Genomic DNA, 19549 nt, shown 5'->3' with positions numbered 1-19549 from the left:
TTATTGCCCCAGACCACTTGGGGATGCTTCTTCTACCCCTTCTGGGGTAGAGGTTGGACTTGATGATCTTAAAGGTCTTTTCCAACGTAGTGGATTCTATGATTCATTAGGAACTAGTGGGAGAGGGCTGACGGATGCTGGCACCTTTGCTTGCCTGCACACAGAGATGCAGACAGCTACTCCCATCTCCTCTCTCTAAGATGTATTTTCCCATGTGGGAATCATCACTCCTGATCTGATCACAGTGGTGGGAGCTCCCAGTGCTCCTCTACAAGGGGTACATGCACGAGGCCACCCAAAGCAGTTGTAAAGCTTCCTCATTGCAACTCGGGCATCTGCAACTCCACAGATACTGCCTCCCTGTATGACTGGAGCAGGACATGATCATGAAGTTCACTCCAGTGGTGCGCTGCTACAAGCCTGGCAAACTGGTTGAGGCTTCAGCCATTTCTCTCAGACAACAGACACCTTTCAAGCAGCAGACTCCTGCCATTTGTTTAATCTACAGCCCATAGCACGATTTTGACAGGGAAACTCCCAACCATTCCCTCCTACTTCTGCACAGCCCAACGTACTGTCTTGGCCCCATGTTGTCCTGATTTTGGCATTTTAATGCAAGAGCAGCAAGGGATTTGGCACATGAGGCACAACCGACGCTGCACAGCACCTGCAGCTCATTGTCTCCTTTCCAAAAGGAAGAGAAGGAAGCCACTGTCTGGTCATTATGGCCTGCTAGAGTACTCTCCACCAGGCCCGGCTCGGTGATGAGGCTTGCTTCAGCTGACAAACCTGTGGAAAGCATCAGGAATATCAAAATTGCCTTCTGCTCCACAGCAGGTCTACCAGTGATTTGTTTTTCTCTGAGCCAGGCAGCTGCAGGATACACTACTTGCTGCAGTTTTAACTGTCATTTTCTCCTGATTTTATTTTGGGGTCCACAATTCAGACGCATCCTCCATTTACAGGACAGGCAAACAGCACTGGCATGATCATCATTTCTCCCCTGCACACCTACCTTCCCACCAGGATGCTTAGAAACACGTCCAATTCCTCCTGCCACCCCAAAAAGCTCTCTGTATTTTGCAAGAAGGGGATGCTGTAGTTGAAAATGGTTGTTGCTTCAGGAAAAACAACAGAAAAAGGCTTTGGGTAGGAATGGGCTTAACCCCTCCCACCACCACATCGAGCAGAGATGGAGGCTGGACTGCAAGAGTCAGGATAGTGTGATGCCAGCCTGAGCGAGCAGCCGTGCCCCGGGGAAATGGGGCACTTCATGCCTTCGAATGAAGTAGATCCCTTTTACCTTCGCTTGATGCTGCCTGTGCCGTGGAGCTTCTCTCTTCAGTCGTTTGCTGAAGCTCTTCCTCCTCCCCCGAAACACAGCCATTAATGTGCTGTAGGCCAGCACAGAGCCCGGGCCCTTTGTGATGGGGGAAGCGGCAGCAGAGCTGCCTCAATGGGGAGCAGCTGAAAAGGGATTTTCTTTCCTGGGTCTGTAAGCAATTGCTGCTTTACAGTTCATGTTTTTCCATTTGGGAAAACCAGATTTGGGACAGACGCTACAATAACAATCTCAAATCAAAGTAGTTAGTAAGGGCTTTATGCACTGTAGCAGAACAGAGGTTCAAAGGATATGAGGAAAGAGTGCCTGTAGCTGCTGTTTGGAGGGATCATATAAAAAAAGCAATTAAAAATACAAAAAAACCCCCCATCTTCTTGCAGGCACAGCCTCAAGCAAATGCACATGAAACCACAAAGGAGAGGGAAATTCCTGCACTGATGTGTCTGTCCCCAGCCAAAAAAATATGATCAGGGTAATATGGACAGACTGAAGAGAGACAAGCCAGAATGATGTAGCTGGACCCAGAACAAAGTTCTCAAAGAATTAAACTCTCTGATCCATGAGCATCTGGATTCCAGGTCCTGAAAAATCCAATACTGCAAACAAAATGGACAAACATAAAACAGGGACATCTGCTACTTTGCTCACCTGGACAGGATGTTAAATGGGAGTTCAAATTTCAGGGAATGGCATTTAACCTGGATATCCCACTGCCTGATGAATGCTCTGACCACTGCTGAGGTCATCTTCCCCCTCCTCATCTGTTTCATTCCTCCATCACCAAAACTACCTTGCAAACTCAGGATGAGCTTTCTGCCCACTAAATCCGGTAAATGAACTGTCTGGCTATAAACTCTCCTGATTCTAGTTCCTCTTTTCTTCTTCAGAGTGGAAAACAGCAAACCATATCATTTCAGAGCACTGACACCAGCTGATAAAATAAGCCCAACACTTGCCTGCTGCAGATTAAAGAAAGCCCCATAATTACTGAAAAACCTGCAAGTTTTGCTTCTGTCAGTGACCATCTTTATTCCCTATCGCTATATTACACTAATGTTTAACATCAGCTACCCTTCCCATCCTCAATAACTAGCAAAAAAGTGGGGATCCAAAGGTGGCATCATGAACAGCCAATCAAAGAAATTCACTGCATCTACCACTGCCAACATGAAGGGACACAGCCTCTTGTAGCCAGAAGAATTTCTTGGGCCTCATTTGAGCTCCTGGCGTGTCAACATAGCAGCCAACATTTGATGCAGGGAGAAGGATAGCAGGCCACATGGCAGAGGAGACACCAAACAAAACATTATGTAGTTTTCAGAGTAACAATGGTCAGCCAGCGAGAACTACAGCTTGGCCTGAACTGGGAAAATACCAGTAGAAAGCCAACCAAGACTTAAGTTTATTCAAACGCTGCTTTTTGCTTTCCAGCTAATCTAGCATGTGAATTCCCTGAGTTTACTTTCACCTGACACATAAAAGTACTTTATGAGCACTGATAAAAACTAACATTCAGTTAGTCATTTAGTTAGTAACTAACTAAATTAACTAACTAATTAACTAACATTTAGTTAGTCCCCCAAGCTAAACAGATGGAACTGGGAACAGTTAGTGAAATTTTGCTCTCCAGGGGAGCTGGTTTGGTGAAGGTCAAGAGCACACGGAAGAGAGAGTAGTTTCTAATAATGACACAACTCCTAATTGTACAGATCATCATTTCAGCTGCAAGAAAGCGTGTCCACATGAAATGCTATTTGCATAAGTCACATTAGCCAGGCCAAGTCCTGCACCCATTGCGCTACATGGTGGAGCTTAATGCTGACCTCAGTGAGCCAGAGGTGTGGCTGAGCCCCGTGGGAGTAAGAACAAACTCCCAGTCAAGCACTGGGCATAGCAACAAGATGGGCTACACATCTTAAGAGCAGCCTCGCTTAAATCCCTGCTCTGCAGATAATTCTCCTCCCTCGTTCACTGACTGCCCACTCCTAACACAAGACAAAACACTTTGACAGGAAGCTCCAGCAGGATTTTATTCAATACAACAAGATTGAAGAAGAATGGTGTACATTACTGATTTTTCAAGTTGCTAAAACAAACCCATAGTGACAAGAACAACTGAGGCTGATGCCACAGGAAGAAGCGTGGCGACCATCTCTCTAGTGTCCATACCTGCAAACAGACAATATGTTAATGCTTTTTAAAAAAACATGTTTCACACTAGTGCAGATTTATTCTCATTCTACCATGATGTAATTAACACGTAAGCCAGATGAAGGTGAAATGCTATGGTATGGAAACCTTCCCAAGTTCTCCATTTCACTTCTGCCAAAAGTCTATCCAGACACTAGTTAGAAGAGAGCCTGAGCAATCTACAGTATTATATGCATGAGACCTTCAGTATCATCATCATTTGCTCTAAACCCCTCTTCAAATATATCCTGCATGAAAACAAGGCCAGAGCTTGTCATAGCCCCAGACGTATTCCTGAGCACCTGTAAGATGACATTCATTCACATCTCCATTCCCCTTTCATGCCCATGCAGTATTAAGTCACTAGCCACGCAATATGGGCTCAGTTTTCACTAAGTGTTCATTAAAATATCTTAATATCAAAACTATGGTACTCAAGTTGTCTCGTCAATGACAATTTGCACGACTGATTGTGAACCAGATCCCAAAGACAATCCTGAACGGTCAGAATGTCGGGTTTGCTCTGTTTTAATCTGGACTCTTCTAGCTAGAATTTTTTTTTCTTTTTTAAGGGGTGGGGAGAGGCAAAATCCACAGCTGAGATTAATGGATAAATGGTGCAGAATGAAGCAAGTGACAGGCAAACGTCCTAACTTCTCTTAATGTACCTCTTAAAATACAATTATGCCTCAAAAACCCATACATGAATCTCCTACGGTTATTCTAACATCAGACCTTTGAAAAACACAAAACAAAACAAAGAATACAGAAATTATGAATAAATGGTCCAAGGCTGTAGCAATGGCTACATGGACATTTGATTTCCAGATGCTACAAAATCATTTGTATCAATCTCTAAGCCTATTAGAATTATAAAACAAATCACCAAGATACAGAGGGACCCAATAAGATGTCTTGCACCTCAGCAGAAATGCTTTGGAACACAAGCAACTAAATTCAGGTCATTTTCTAAACCCAAGTTACTCATGTGGCAGCATAATATTCACCTGAGGCTCACTTTAAGTGAATTCCATTTCTTTCCTGCTCTCTATTCTTTAGAGAAAATGTCAATAGAAATCACTACTTTTTACCAGCTCCCACTTAACTCACAATGTTTGGGCTTCATTCAGAGCACATTTAGCACCACGTGACTAAGGAAAGGTCCTTAAACAGCAAACATGGAGAAAAAAACCCTTTCCCAACAGCAACTATGCCCTCAGACCCACAGATAAGAGAAATTAATATCCAACATTCATCATTTCTATTAACAGAAAGACAATTGGATATTTCATCTTAAAATCTGTGCAGGATACCTACTTTTGGAACTCCCATTCCCTGTTGTCCAGCGGACATACTTGGCGAGTTTTGAGCCAGCGAGAGATGCAGTGGAAGTGGAAAGCATGCTGGAAGAGAAAATTCACATCACATCATTTCAGAACACACAAACATATCTCAGTGTGAAAGCTACCACTGAAAGCAATAGGGTAAGAAGAGAGTAGCAAGTGTTTGCAGACAAAGGTAGGGAGGACTAACCAGCCAGGTCACTGGTAAACACCAAGGAATTGATCCAGATTTTCAGAGAGGAAGGGAACATTAGTGAAATGGCAGCAGGACCCTGTTCCACAGTGCATGCAGTGCTAACTGACTAACTTCTGATGAAGGAAAGAACATAGACTTTAGCAGCTGCTAAAACTGGCAGAGCAGATGCTGATAAGAAGCATAATCAGAAAGACAAGAAAGAGGATTTCACAGCGAGTAGCAGGGATGATATGCATGTATACATGCCGAAGCTTTCTGCCGGTCATCTGGACAAACCAAAGCCCGAATTAAAAAGGAACTTGCAAAATTAGAAAGAAAAGAAGAGTCTGTTTATGTGTTTAATAAGGACACCCTTTTCCATACCCCATACGGCTACTTAAAAACAAGGTTCCAATTGCGGTGACTCTCGCACACAAAGACGTAATTTTGACACTAGAATATCCTGACATGGTTAAAAAAGTTGCTCTTGTCCTCTACAAACAGAACTGCAACATTTATAATCCTGCTCCAGCACTATCACACTGTGACTTGATCCCACAGCACAGTGAGGGTGGGACTGAGGAACAGGTAGTTATTCCACTATGGAAAATTTTACCTTCCAGCTCAGGCCCAGGCTAGCTAAAGGGCATGTAAGTCTGAGTTCACATGGTAGCGGGACCATGTACAAAGGAATGCACACAGCAAAAAATTGAAGAGCTGGAGATTACACACTAGACCCTATTTGATCTTCCTCCAAAATGGAAAGCAAATCACCTTGTTACCCCATACTGGCTCATCGAATCAGCCTGCACAAGGACAAATGAAGCATGCTGAGATCAAAATAATCCTATTGCCAGGAAAACAGAAGGCATAGCTCCTAGGCAGAACCTTGGTCAGGAAAACCATGCTCAAAGATCTATTATTCTTAAAAAAAAAAAAAAAAAAAAAAAAAGGCCCATCTTCCTCTCTTTTCTTGTGTGTCTTCTATATTACACCTCTCCAACTCTCACTTCCCCCCCACCTTCTCTCTCCTTTCTACACTCTACTAAAACATATGGTGTTTAAGGTTCTTTTTTTCTGGTGGGTTATCTGAAACACTTTAAAGAACTCATTTTGTCCCGAGTTGTGAAAAAAGAGGATAGCATCACCACGCATGAGCTCTGCAATAAAATCGTTTTCCTTACATTGCAGACACCCCATGCAACCGTGCACTCTTCAGAGGTAGCTGATGCTTGGTTCGCTTGACATTCTATGCCTGTGAAAACAAAGATTAAACACATATATGCAGGAGTAGAAGATGTACATGGAACGCCAACTGGTAGATTTCTTCTCTTAACACAAATCTACTGTTTTGTCAGACATAATATGAGTTATATTTACAAATTAATTTGCTCATGTAGTGCTGGGGCTTGTCTGTCTTTTTTTCTATAGTCTTGTGACAGGTAAGTACAACCAAAAACACACAATTGCAAATACAGTTTAAAAAAAATCATGTTTTTTTTATACCTTGGAATTGAGCAGCCAGGAGGATCCCAGAAAGAATAAAGACTATTTATCGGTTTGGGTTATGTTTTAGGGGTTTTGTATCAGGTGACATGGATGAAAGAGACAAGAGAGAGTGAGGAAAGAAGGAAAAACAGCACTGGGAAAATAAATACAGCAACCTGGTTCTCCATTCTAGAGCCTGAACAATTCACTTCTGCTCCAGGTCAAGAAAGAACTTCAGGAGAAAACAGGGATTACCAACTCCTCCACAGCCACCAGCACAAACCTACAGGACCAACATTTTACTTTCTGTTAAAGGATGCTTTCTTTAAATGTCAAGGCCAAATTATTTTTAAAAACCCATGCTAATAGGTGATCAGCTTAGAACTCAGTACATGGGCTTGCTGCTGGCTCATTTTGCAGATCTCGGCAAAGAAAATGGCTGAATGAGCTCTAATTCTCTGTTCACTGTTCGTGTGCCTGAATATGCTCAGAGAAAAAGGAGTTTGATTCACCAATTAAAGATTCAAAAGCTTTCAAACCCTACAGGTTTGGCTGAAAAATGCGATCTTTATTCGCTCTGTCCTTTCTCCAGTTTTCACTCTCATTCAGGTGTGGAGATGAACAAAATAAGAGAAAGGCCCACTTTTCCCAAGTTGTGAGGGAGATCAGTTAACCTTGGTCAGGAGGAACTACTCAAAACAAGACTGAGGTCTAAAGAAACTCAGTAGCAATGGCTGTTCTGCAAGATTCAAATGAACCTGTATTTATTATATGGTTTACATCAAGATATACATAGGTGGAAGTCCAAAGTTGGCCTGCCTATAGGAGAATAAAATCCAGCGCACCTGAAATATCTGACGTCTTAATTTCTTAAGCCCTCAATACATACAGCAATAAAACTAAATCTGGTTATGAAAATTGGAAATGCTCAAGAACCTTGAAGAGCTTCAATTACTCTGGACATTTGTTTAAAATTTGACACCCAAGATGGCCACAATACTGTTACTGCAGTACAGACTTACGATCCTGCGGAGTATCGTGGGGCATATTATATTAAGTTTTAAATATTTGGCATGAGTCTGTACAGTAACAGAAAATGGAGAGAAGATGAGTAGTAGGAAAAGGAGAGGAAATTCATTTGAAGGAAGAAAATTCAAATTCCTCCATCTCTAAGTGGCCCTAACGTGTGAGCTGTGTGCTTTGGAACACAATACAATTATTTGATTTTTTTAGGCTTTAAAGGACTCTGTATTGTGACTGCAAGGGAGAGGGAAGAAAGGTGGTTTAGATAAGGAAGAAAAGCAGCACCGAAATTCATTTCAGTGTTAACTCAAACATTTGCCGAGAAGCAAATACAGTCCCAAAAGCTTAAGAGGACAGATGAACTTTTGCAGACATAGCTGAGGAGGAGTTCTCTGGTGGTGATGTAAGGCCCTTCCAACAAGACACCCAGATTTAACTCCCTCATCAAACAGGCTGGAGACTACTGCTGGCACTACTACTTCTGGCTGCCAAAAAAGGGCCTCCCAAAAGCTGAAGCACTTTTTGATCTCCTACTTGCCTCATTTCGGAAAAGGACAGTATCTCAACAAAGAAATGTAACAAATGAACAATTGCTGTCAGACAATGAAAGCTGCTAATTCTGACTTTTGAAAGAAAGACAAGCTATTTACTGCCTGCTGACCCAAAAGCAGCAGTAAGACAGTAACAGGTACTGGAGGAATACTGAAGAACTCCTCTGTTGCCTTGCTTTTGCCAGAGTATCTGTACATGCAGGCAGAAAGATACAGCTAAAACCTGAAATACCTGTAAATAATTGTGAAAGATGCAACAGAGGCATTTCAACTCAGGGAGGTACAGAAATGCTTATTATATAATGGCAACTTCTGAATCTTGGCATCTATTAAGAACCAACCCTCTTCCTATACATTTACTATAGCAGAAATCTTCTGTATGTTTATCTAACAAGAAAAGTAACCCAAGATTTAAGTAGTCATAATGGCAGGTAACAGAACATGTCTTTTGTTTGCAGCTACAACAACAGCCCACTGCACTGGTACATTTTATGGTAAAAGCTCTTCAAAGCGGCTTCCACTTGAGCAAAGATAACCACTGCATAGGTTTCCCTTTCTCTTTACACTTTGCCTTCTAAAACTATGTCATGAAGGGATCAACTTATTGGGAAGAAGAGAAATAAATACACATAGCTCGGCTAACATGACACATCATGTACTCGCTCAGAAAACAGAGACAGAAAATACCAATAACCAGGCAAATAAAGTACAACTCTACTTGTCCTGTGAGGAGTGGCTGAGGACTTTGGGATTGTCTAGTTTGGAAAACAAGAGGCTGAAGGGCGTCCTCATTGTTGTCTACAGATTCCTGAGGAGGGGAAGTGGAGAGGGAGGTGCTGAGCTCTTCTCCCTGGATACCAATGATAGGATGCATGGGGATGGTTCAAAGCTGCATTAGGGGAGGTTTAGACTGCACATTAGGAAGCGTTTCTCTACCAAGAGGGTAGTCAAACACTGGAAGAAGCTTCCTAGAGAGGTGGTGAATACCCCAAGCCTGTCAGTGTTTAAGAGACATTGGGAAAATGTCCTTAACAACATGCTTTTGGTCAGCCCTGAATTGGTCAGGCAGTTGGACTAGATAATGGCTGTAAGTCCCTTAGAACTGAAACAGTCCAGTCTATTCCCTCAAAATGCAGAATGAGCTCTTCAATTTAGTTTTTCAAACTTCAGAGGAACTTTGGAATTTTCCCCTTGCAATTCTCTCAAATTTCTTAGGAATTATCTGCAGATTTTACTAAATACTTACCCTAAGTTCCCCCCATCATATCATCATATGATTCCTTCTACTTATAACCCCCTTGTATGACACTCTATTTCCTGTTGGTATCACACTCCCAAAATACATGTACACCGCTATCATCCTCCACTCCTACTTGTGACTTCGCAAACTATATATACTTAGTTCTGTTCTTTTATTCTTCTCATAAATCCAAGGACATTCTTATTACCAAATCCTAATGTACATGCATGAGGCGAACTGCATGACACCTTAACATTGATGCTTGACTACAATATTAACCACCTTCCATTGGCATGGCTGATGTTACCATTCTTTTAATGATTTCACTTTCAGAGTTTCTCTTCATCACTAGGAGAGAGATGTTTGTATTCTGCATTTTATCAAATTGAACCTTGTGTTGTTCTTCCCCGCACATTCTATTAATTTTTCCTCAATTTCCCATCACTTCACATCTCATGTTTGAAAATCTAATTAAAGTGTTGTTTAACAACATTAATGATCTGTAACAAGGAAGTAAGTAAATCCAGAGCCAACACTGATCTCGGAACACCAATTTAGATACCCCTTCTACTCTGTATACTGTCAATTGTGGTCTGTCATTTGCAGCCCAGGCCTTTTCTAACATTGCTCATACCCAAACTAATAACATGTTATGCTTGAGCAACAAAAAAATGAAAAGAAGGGGGAGGAAATCTACCTACATCCTCTTCCTTCACTGTTTTTCCTAATCTACCTATACACTCTCAACCCCATCCCCATTTTGGTAGGATCTCTTTTTAATTTTTTCCCCCTCCAAGAACTGACACAAGAAATTCACTACTGGAAAATAACATCAATCTATTCTCCTTCCAGCTCCTCCACACCTCTCCTTCATCCCCATGTCCCATTTGCTATTTATAAAAAATAACAAATATCTGAGAATGTATTTAGTCTCTCATAGAAGGCACTACTAATTTTGAGGCAGATTCATGAAATGAAGCATACCAGCAGCCACTATCCTACAACATATCCCACTTGTCGTGAATAATTATCTTGAATTACAGGATTTTTTATATTCCTTCTATACATTTGCAAATTCTGTCAATGTAACTTATGTTCTAACAAATGTTTAAAATTCCATTTGCCTGTCAGTGACATGCTTTCCTCTCTAATATATCATAAATCTGAGACACTAAGTAGTAGCCAAGTGTCCACCTCTTTTTGAAACTACTTTTCAAGATGGTACAGGTTAGAGGTACTTAAAAAGAAAATCTTTACATCAAAGGACATCAGTGTATTTCATAACCCCTATTCTCACTTGTTTCTCTTCAGTGTTGTCATTTCCTTTCTATTAACCATCAATAAACTGAGGCATGGATAGGCATTAACTGGCTCAAAATACAGACATATCTGTCACAAAGCAAAGAAGAGAAGATGCTTAACCCATTTTCACCCCTGTGTGTCACGATGTGTTTCCTATTAAAAAAACCCCAAACAACAAAACCCCAAACAAAGAACAAAAACTTATGAAAGTAGTTTTGTAATTATTATTTACATGTGATGTAAAATCAGGTCCATCTCTCACTAGTTGTTACTATAAACTTGAGGTCTCATTTTTCTGAAACGATTTATTTTCAGATAGGCTCATTGACAGTAAATTACAATTACCAGTAGTTCCAAGGGTGACTGTGTAAAAACAAAGTGCAACAAAATTATCACAATGGGATCACGACAGGCCATTACCAAGCACTGTAGCTGTAGATGCTCTTGTCTGGGGGGGGGTCCACAATCCTCACATTTTAGTAATATAGGCAAATAAGGCAAATTTCTATCTGGGGTATACTAAAAGGTCTTCTGTCCCTCATGACTGAAACAAGATGGACAGTTCTGGGGCCAACAGTACCTCGTCAGTTTTGAGAAAAAAAACCCAAAATGCTTTTGTACTCATTACCAATCCTCTAAGGGACTGAAACCAGTGACTTCATATACGCACACCTATTCCATGACAGAAATTTGTATACTTAATTCTATTATCACTTTATTTTCCTACACAGCAAGCCTATTTGTTAACTGAACCATCAAAATTATACAGAAAACAAAATCAAACCAATACGAGCAATACTTTTTATTATTATTGTTTAGGCATTAGATTACTCTCCTTTGTAAATGAACAATTAATTCTCTAGGTGGCTATAAAATTCCCCACAATATAATATGAACTAACTTATTCATGCAAGGTAGTTTTTGTAGAGTGAGAAGTCAGATTAAGTCACTGGTCCAAAGCCTTTCCTGGCCAGACACAGAGAGTGTTAAAAGATTTCATCCTGATGAGTATCACCAAAAAGTGGATACTCATATCAACATGACTGACTCCAAAATCTAATACTTCTCTTTATGAGCAATACCTGTCAACCCCAAATAATTTCAGTTCCTTCTGGCTCTTTACTCCTTTTCCTTGGTTGTATCCCAAATACACTCAGCAATATCACCTCGCCTACAGATGTGGTACAAAGTGATTCTACGCTCTACAAGAAAAGCAGTGTAATTGACAAGGGTCACAAACACAGATTATAGGACTTCAGCATTACATAAAATAGAGCTTAGTATTTGCACTGTGAAGACTTATTTCCTAACTGAAGGCTGCATTTGCTGAATTATACCCTCAACAGAGGAAATTTTCAGCTGTGCATCACATACAAGTCAAAACTGTCAATGTCTTCCCCACCATTTACTTACATAGATCCATAATATGGTTTCTGCAAATGGCACAGTTATCAACCACAATGTCCCAAGCCCACAGAGCTACTGCATTCCACTAGAGAGAGGGGGAAAAAAAAGAAAAACATAGTTTTGACTGAATTTACAGCACACAGAAATCCTTGTTATTCCTCAAAATCCCACGTATTTTTTAAATGGAAAAGCTGAGGTATTTAAAAAAGAGACCTTAGAAGTCCAGAGTAATTCTTTATCATGAGTTCAGGTTACTAGAAAGCAGTGGTACATTCCCCTCACATACCTTCCAGACTCAATGTCTCCTTCCAACTTCAGAAACAAGGTAACTCTCACAGTCCCCTTTTTTGTTAAACAAATGCAAACATCTACATTTCTATTCAAGATCCAGAGGCAAGGAGGCAGCTCATGCCATATCCTCAATTCTGATGGAAAGGACAGTGCCTTAGAGAAAAGCCAATCCAGGTGCTATTTTAAAAGGAATTTCCATTATTTGCAGCAGTTCTTCTAGTAATCACCTTCCTCAGTGCAGTTGGGGTCAAGAACTAAAATCATCACTAATGCTACCCTGCACTGACTCCTGAACAACCTCCTCTGTCCCACGCTACAAATTTGCATGGCAATTTTAGAAAACTGATTCAAAATGAGGACTTTAAGACAAGCTATGCAGAAAAGCATAGTGCCTTTCTATTTGTCTGCACAAACACCCCCAGCAATCAGGTCTTTTGTAAATTTATGAAAATGGTGGGCTTGCCTTCAGCATTCAAAACAATCCAAAATCATATTGGTAGTCAGGATAATCTTCATTTACTACTTAAGTAGTCTAGATATTTTGTTTCCTTCCAATTTTTTTCAGTATATGATTGCATTGACTCTACTATAGTAAATCTTCTCTACTACATTCCATTTACATCTTAACATTCTCATTGCTTCCCCTCAGTTTGGGATTCTGAAGGAGAAACATAGACTGCCAAATATTGATAAGCAGTTTCAATCTGGATCAATACTTCAATATTTCATAAGTACCAATATAAAAAGTCATCACAATACTACTAGATCATTTGGGAAATGGGTCACTAGTTACCTCATTTTTTCCCCTCTGCCTTCCAACTCCAGGTCTAGCCAGCCTTCTGGGTCTCAAGGACTTCATTCACATCTTGAGGCAGCTAGGATGAAACTTCCCAGCACCCTTCTCTCTCCCACACTCTCAGGTGCTTAATGTCTTGTCCCATCATAATCTACTCCTACAACCAGAGCCACACACACACCAAACTGCACGCTGGTACCTTGCTGGGGAGGATAAATGCCACTGACACATAAAAGGTGCCACTTCCTGCTCCTCTCATGTGCTATTATATCTACCCCTATTTCCCAAGGACAAGCAATCACGTCACCCAGACACCTCTTTCAGCAGGGAGCTGCAGGCCTGTGCAGAAGTTTCCATCATCTGTGATGACAGCTGCATTTCAAACAAAGCACAGATCACTGGAAGTGTGTGCTGACAGCCAGGCCAGGGGTCGTTTTGCTTCAAATTCTACCTCAGCACAAGCTCACACAGCCTCCCCGCTTCCTCTGCGCCCTCCTGCAGCAGCCTCGGGCTATTACCACCATCCAGCTGACAAACTGGTGGCACTGGACAGAAAAGCAATGTTATGTTTGGGGGGAGCAGACAAAGCCAGGGTGTCAGGAGACCGTTTGCTGACTACACACACGTTGTTACGGCTCGATTTAAAGAATAAGGAAATAAAAATCAGCCACACAAATTCGTGCAGCGGCTGGGCCGGAGGGGCCGGGGAGGCGGCGGCAGCGCTCCACGCCTGCTCCTCGTCCCGAGCCACCCAGAGGCTGCGGGGAGCGCACAGCGAGGCCCGGCAGCGCCCGGACCGCCCAGCCCCCTGACAGCGGCAGCCCCCTCTGACCGCCAGCCGCGCCCCCTGATTGGCCAGGCTCTGCTCCACGTGCGGCGGCCCGCCGCAGCTATTGGCCCGCGCGCACGCCAAGGCTCCCCGCAGGCCCCGCCCCGCCGGAACCGAGCGCCCGGCTCCGTGAGGGAAGCGGGAAATGATCCTCTCCCCGGCCCCGCTCGCCGTCACCGGGCCGGCCCCGGCCCCAGCCTCCCCCTCCTCCCTCGGGGACCGTCTGTAGGAGCGTGCCGGCGGGCCTCACTTTCTTCACTTCGAAGCGCTTCTTGCCCGCGCCGCTGTTAGTGCCGCTAGGGGTGTCCACATCCATCGCGGCCGCCATTTTTGATGCGTGAGCCACCCGTCCTGCCCTGCGCGCATGCGCGGCGCAGCGACGAGGGGACGGCGAGCGGAAAGGGGTGGGCAGGGCCACCCCCGGGCGACGCCCCTTCGCCGACAGGTGCGGCACTGTCACGTGATGCGTGCTCTTAAAGGCGCCGGTGAGGGCGCGGCCGCTCCGCCGCGCTGTGGTGAGGAGCGGGGCGGAGCGCAGCGGAGCCCCCCGCCGCTGTTAGTGACCCCTGCGGGCTCCCTGCCGGAGGGATCGCCTCCGAGTGCAACCCCCGGCCGTGCTTTGCCCTGTCGGCTCTCATTCCTCACTAAAGTCACCTGGGGTTTGTCCCTGCGCGCTCACATGAAGGGCTTCAGCCCTCAGTAGACGTTTAGCTGGTTTTCTTCCGTTTAAACTGGTGCCCAGCGAGGGCAGAGCGAGGGAGGGTCACTGGTGGTACTGCTGAAGCCATTCTGTTCACTAGCAGTCCCTTTATTAAATGAAACACCGAGTTGCTAGTCAGAATTCGCCTTGTCCAGACTACTCTTGGCACCAAAATAGTTTAACAATAGTTACAACTAACATGGGATTTCCTTGCAGCTGCTAGAGCTGCCTGAGCCCTGCCTATTCTGTTGCAGAGATGGAGACAACAGGCATGGAAGGAAGGTAGCACTGGGAACCTCCTCTCTCTGTCAGAACAGCTTCGAGTACTACTCTGGAGTGGTCAGTACCGGTATTCCCCAAGATATGGAAGCTGAAAAGAAAATACCTCCTTAGCTTATCTTGAAATGAAACCCAGCTTTGCAGGTCCTGGAAGACATGGAGAGTCAACCCTTTAAATCGGTTTGTACACCACATTGCTGCATGGATGCGGGAAGGAGGAGGTAGTAGAAGCATAGAAAGGGCATTCTCCTGCATATGTACAGGCAAGTAGTGTACCTGTCATAGGCATTTGGGCCAAACAGCGCTGTTCTGGTCTGACTCCATATCTGCCTTGCTGTACACATACAGCTTTTACCAGAGATCCAGTGCTTGCTGGTTGGGATGTCTGGAAGTCTCCAAATAAACTTTAAGCTCAAGAAGGGGCCTGTGATAAGCACAAGATGATGCTGCCGTTGGATGCGTTGGGATAATTTTCAATGGAGTTCATATTTGAAAGACCTTTAACAGTTATGCCTTGAGTGAAGCACATAGCTAAATGTTTGCAGTGTCAGGCTGAGCCTGAAAGTTACATATGCAGAGCAAAGGTAAGTTTGAAGAAGAAAAATGCCATCTCTCATCTATATACCCTCTAGTTATCAACATGGAAATCTTCCATTTCACCTAACTGCCTCTTTCCCCAGGTCCTGCTCAGTTGTGGTGCATCTCTTACTGCTAACAATAAAATGAAGCTGCAAAAATTCAGGTTCTTGTCCTGTTGCTCCTTATTCAGGACTGTAGTGTGAAGGCCATTGCAAAGGCGTACCTAGAAAACAGGATGTGGGTGCTTGAGAAAATTGATTTTTTTACCTTCATGAAAGCATCTCTTTTCAGAGCAGAATTTGCACAGTTTTCTTTTTAACAGAGACATTAATTTTACCCCTAAGTCTGTATGGTAATGTCCCCAGTAGGCCACCAGTCAGTAGGAATCCAGCACAGTAAACAAACATGTAGAGCAGGGCAGATGCATACCAGAGAAATGTTAACATTCATTTTTACTTTAAATGACTACTGTGATATAAAATTATAGTCTTCCCACCTCAGCTGATGTCACCACGGGGAGGTGGTTGCCAATGGGTAAAAGCCATGCAGCCACCAATCATGTGGTCTGGATTAATCTTCTTGTATCTGGCAGCAAAAGGAGTATAGCAATGCAGATCTTAAGTCTAGCTAAAAAGGTGGAGGTGTTTTGAGAAAAGAAAGATAACAGACCTGGTGCAGAACAGAACCTATATCTGTGTGCTTATTTAATTAATATTTACTGATTTGTGCGTGCAGATATGTAATACCAACAATGGGAAGGACATTAATAGAACTCCAGCATGCTTCACAGGCTGAAATCAGTGACAGTATTCCACAACAGTCCTGCACATCATAAAAAGGTCTAAGCTGCCCTCTTTACTGCACACAAAATGATCTGTTTTCTGTTGATTTTAGTGCCTCTTCCCATCTCCTCCTAGGAAAAGTGCAGCCCCTCAGACCTGTTTTCCCCCTGCTATATGTTATAGAGGTGTCAGTGGCTGCTGCAAAAAGAAAAGCTGCGGATTTGAAAAGCATCAGCCTCAAAAGAAATACAACACTGTGGTCCAAATTACCAGGGATGCTTTGAAGAATGGATCATTTTTCAAATCACCGGGACATGCAGGGAAAAAAAGAGGAGACTGCCAAGCTGAAAAGGCAGGGAGACAGACAGCTGAGGTGACGCATGACAACTGCTCTGAATATGGTTAGTCCCAATTAAAATGAGACAAACTCTTCCTCCCAGTTGTCACAAACCATTCCAACAGTCAAGGTACCAACAACCTGGTGACTAGAGCAATTACCTTCCAAACCCAGCGTCTCATTTTGGTTGTTGCCCTTCTCCTTTATATTCATTCATTGTCTTTTGGGTTTTCTTCTGCAGCCAACATTTTTCTACATGGGATTTATCCCCCCAAATAACGGCACACACACACACACCCCCCGTGCATGCACCCTTTGAACGTGTGTTCCTGGCTGGAGTGCTGTGGAACTGTCAATGCAGGGGCCACTGCTGGCAGACCTGGCTCTCCACTACTGCTCTCACATGGGACCAGGTAGAGGGCCTGGTGACCTTCTTGTCAGTGGTGGTACTGACAAAACTCGTTCCTCCAGGGCACCAGAACAGAGGGATAACCACACAGCAGTAGTGTGGATCCCTCTATCCCAGAACTATCCAAATCAGAAGGAAAATGCACACAGAACAGGTTGCTTTGCTTTCCAGTCTTCGCTGCCTGAGCCTTTTGCATTCTGTTTCCCAGCCCCACAAACAAGATGAGCATCCTGTGTTACCACAGCTTGTCCTCAGTGCACACACCAATGCCACAGGACCTCTCTGGGACATGAGGGTCACTCTCTGGAATGAAACTGTTCTGAAAGAATTGCAACACTTTCAGACACTCTTCAGAGAAACCTTCCTTTTCCGTACAGTCATGACAGCAGGGATGGGCCTTCAAAGACTGCCAGGAGCAAAGAGTGGGGGGAAAAAATGGGAGGTGGCCCCTTTCTAAGTGCTTGCAAACCTCAGGTTTTTCTGTCGCCTTTCTGTGCTTCACCATCCCAGTGCTGCCTGCTTAAGGTGTGGTTTCAATGGTGCCCTAAGCAGCGCCAAGCAGGAATTACCTGGTCTATGAGACTAGTTCCCCTTCAGTGGTTACAAAGCAAGGAGTAAAACTCAAGCGCATTGTTCTACTTTTTGACGAACTGTAGGGCTGGCTGGCCAGCCTTCAGCTGCTCATGCTACTAAAACCGTTTGAATTGACCGAATTGGGATTTCTAGCACCCTTTGCTTTTGGATGCCCAAACCCACAGACAGCATTCACAAATTACTACGGGGGCAAAACGGAATCTGCTGTCTTTCCATGTTGCCACAAAACTTCTCAAAGTTCATGAAGTAAGCAAACATCCTCCCACCAAGGCTCTGTAGCATCCCCAGCTGATTCAGTGTTCTTGGCTGGCACAGGGAAGCTGAATTCAAAGAACAGAGACGGAGGGGTATATTAAGCAATATATTCCATGGATTTTTGTTCTGCAGAAACCCAACCCCACTACCTCTGTGCATGTTTTCCAGATGATGGTCACATTGTACCCCCTATAGTATCCCTGGCTTTGTGATCCATTACTAAAACCTCAGGAGAGAAACGGAGCTTCCAGCCCCCAGTAATCTAGCTAAAAAGAACAGATGAGATTCTGAGAGAGGAGCAGGTTGTAGCATTTAATGGGATGGTGACTAATTGTTGCTCTTCCTTTCTCATGGCATTTTACCTAAAGCTACTTGATAACTTGCAGATAAAATAACGTACAAGCATTGTGGCAGCCTGCAGGTAAGTAGGGGCTTGCAAAAACCAGGATACATAATGGCTGTGCCCGATCTCCTGCAGGCAGCCTTTCCCCACACATGGAAAAAAGCAGCTGGGCGTGTTGCTCCATGACATAGACAAATGACACTGTCCCCACAGCGGGCATCTCAGCCCTGCACCATGCCTGACAATCAGCTGCAGCTGATACGGAGGAATGTGATCAGGAGAGATGGACCCCAGTGCATTACGGTGAGGATGTTGGGCTGATTCCACTCCGCTTCAATAAAGGGTTTGAAGCGATCCCTCCTATGCATCAAAACGCCCATGCTCCCCATCCTAATCCTCGCCCCCAACTACGGAGCTCCACCTTAGGAAGGAAGAAATCCCACACCAACCCCGCCTCCTCCCCGCCACCCTTTTGCAGTTCTGGCCGCCAAGCTGCAGATGCGAATCGTGTCTGCCTGTGCTGCCACCTCCTGAGAGAAACCAGCATCCCGGCTCCTGTTCGGAGGAGAAGACATGTTCTGCGGCCAGGCTCGCAGCCTGCTCGGAGGTCCCCAGGGGAGGCAGGACTCTCCATGCTGCCCATAGCCTGGGGAGACAAGACGCGGGCCCAGGGGTCACTATACCTGCAGGCCGGCTGCCTCTTCTATTCACAAGGCTGAAAAAGCAGTGGGAGAGTGAAACTGCCTAAAGCAACCACGACAAAAATGCACACACAGGAAAGAGTCCTGCTTTAACCTGAGCTGGGATCCTGAAGAGGTGTCAGAGACTGAGATTGTAATTCAGAAAGAGGGCAAGTCTGTCAGAGGGTAACAGGAAAGCAGTAGCAGGGGAGTGATAGTTTTTAACCCAAACATCCCAGAAGTGCTGCATGAGGTGACAAGAGTCTATGGGATAGTCCAAGTGCAGGAGACACCACCACTAACCACACTAAAGACATCATTTGAGTACCAGGTCACAGTCTGGATCTGCTTCATTGCTTAGGCAAGAATCTTCAAAGTACCTTTTATCCTTAAAAGGATGATGCAAAAAAAAAAAAAGAAGGATGTTATGATAGCTCAAGACAAATAGTTATATTCATCTACTACTGCATGTAAGCAACATTGGAAGATCTGCCAGGCTAATTAACAGTAGCCAGGAAAAACCATGAGAGTAACCAGAGTAGTAACACAAGCTTGCCTGCATACAAATCAATGAACTCCTACTGATTTGGGAAATCCATGAACCTTCAGCAACA

At 43.9% G+C, this 19549-nt stretch overlaps 1 protein-coding gene across 2 annotated transcripts; it reads right to left on the bottom strand.

Moving 5' to 3' along the window:
* Positions 1 to 3346: 3346 nt before the first annotated feature.
* RBX1 (ring-box 1) lies at positions 3347 to 14431 on the bottom strand. 2 transcript variants are annotated; one of them, XM_030480846.1, is made up of 5 exons: positions 14228 to 14431; positions 12068 to 12146; positions 6235 to 6305; positions 4850 to 4935; positions 3347 to 3511 (listed from the first exon to the last, which is right to left on the bottom strand). In XM_030480846.1, exons 1-5 carry the CDS (start codon positions 14303 to 14305, stop codon positions 3499 to 3501), a joined length of 327 nt encoding a protein of 108 aa, XP_030336706.1. In that variant the 5' UTR covers positions 14306 to 14431; the 3' UTR covers positions 3347 to 3498. The 2 variants fall into 2 exon arrangements, with proteins under 2 accessions (XP_030336706.1, XP_030336707.1); XM_030480847.1 differs by lacking the exon at positions 14228 to 14431 and adding an exon at positions 13146 to 13996.
* Positions 14432 to 19549: the final 5118 nt, after the last annotated feature.

This window comes from Strigops habroptila, chromosome 3 (genome assembly GCF_004027225.2).
Source record: "Strigops habroptila isolate Jane chromosome 3, bStrHab1.2.pri, whole genome shotgun sequence".
NCBI classification, from domain to species: Eukaryota; Metazoa; Chordata; class Aves; order Psittaciformes; family Psittacidae; genus Strigops; species Strigops habroptila.
Note: the sequence above shows the minus strand (reverse complement) of the source record. Positions and strands in the feature narration are given on the sequence as shown.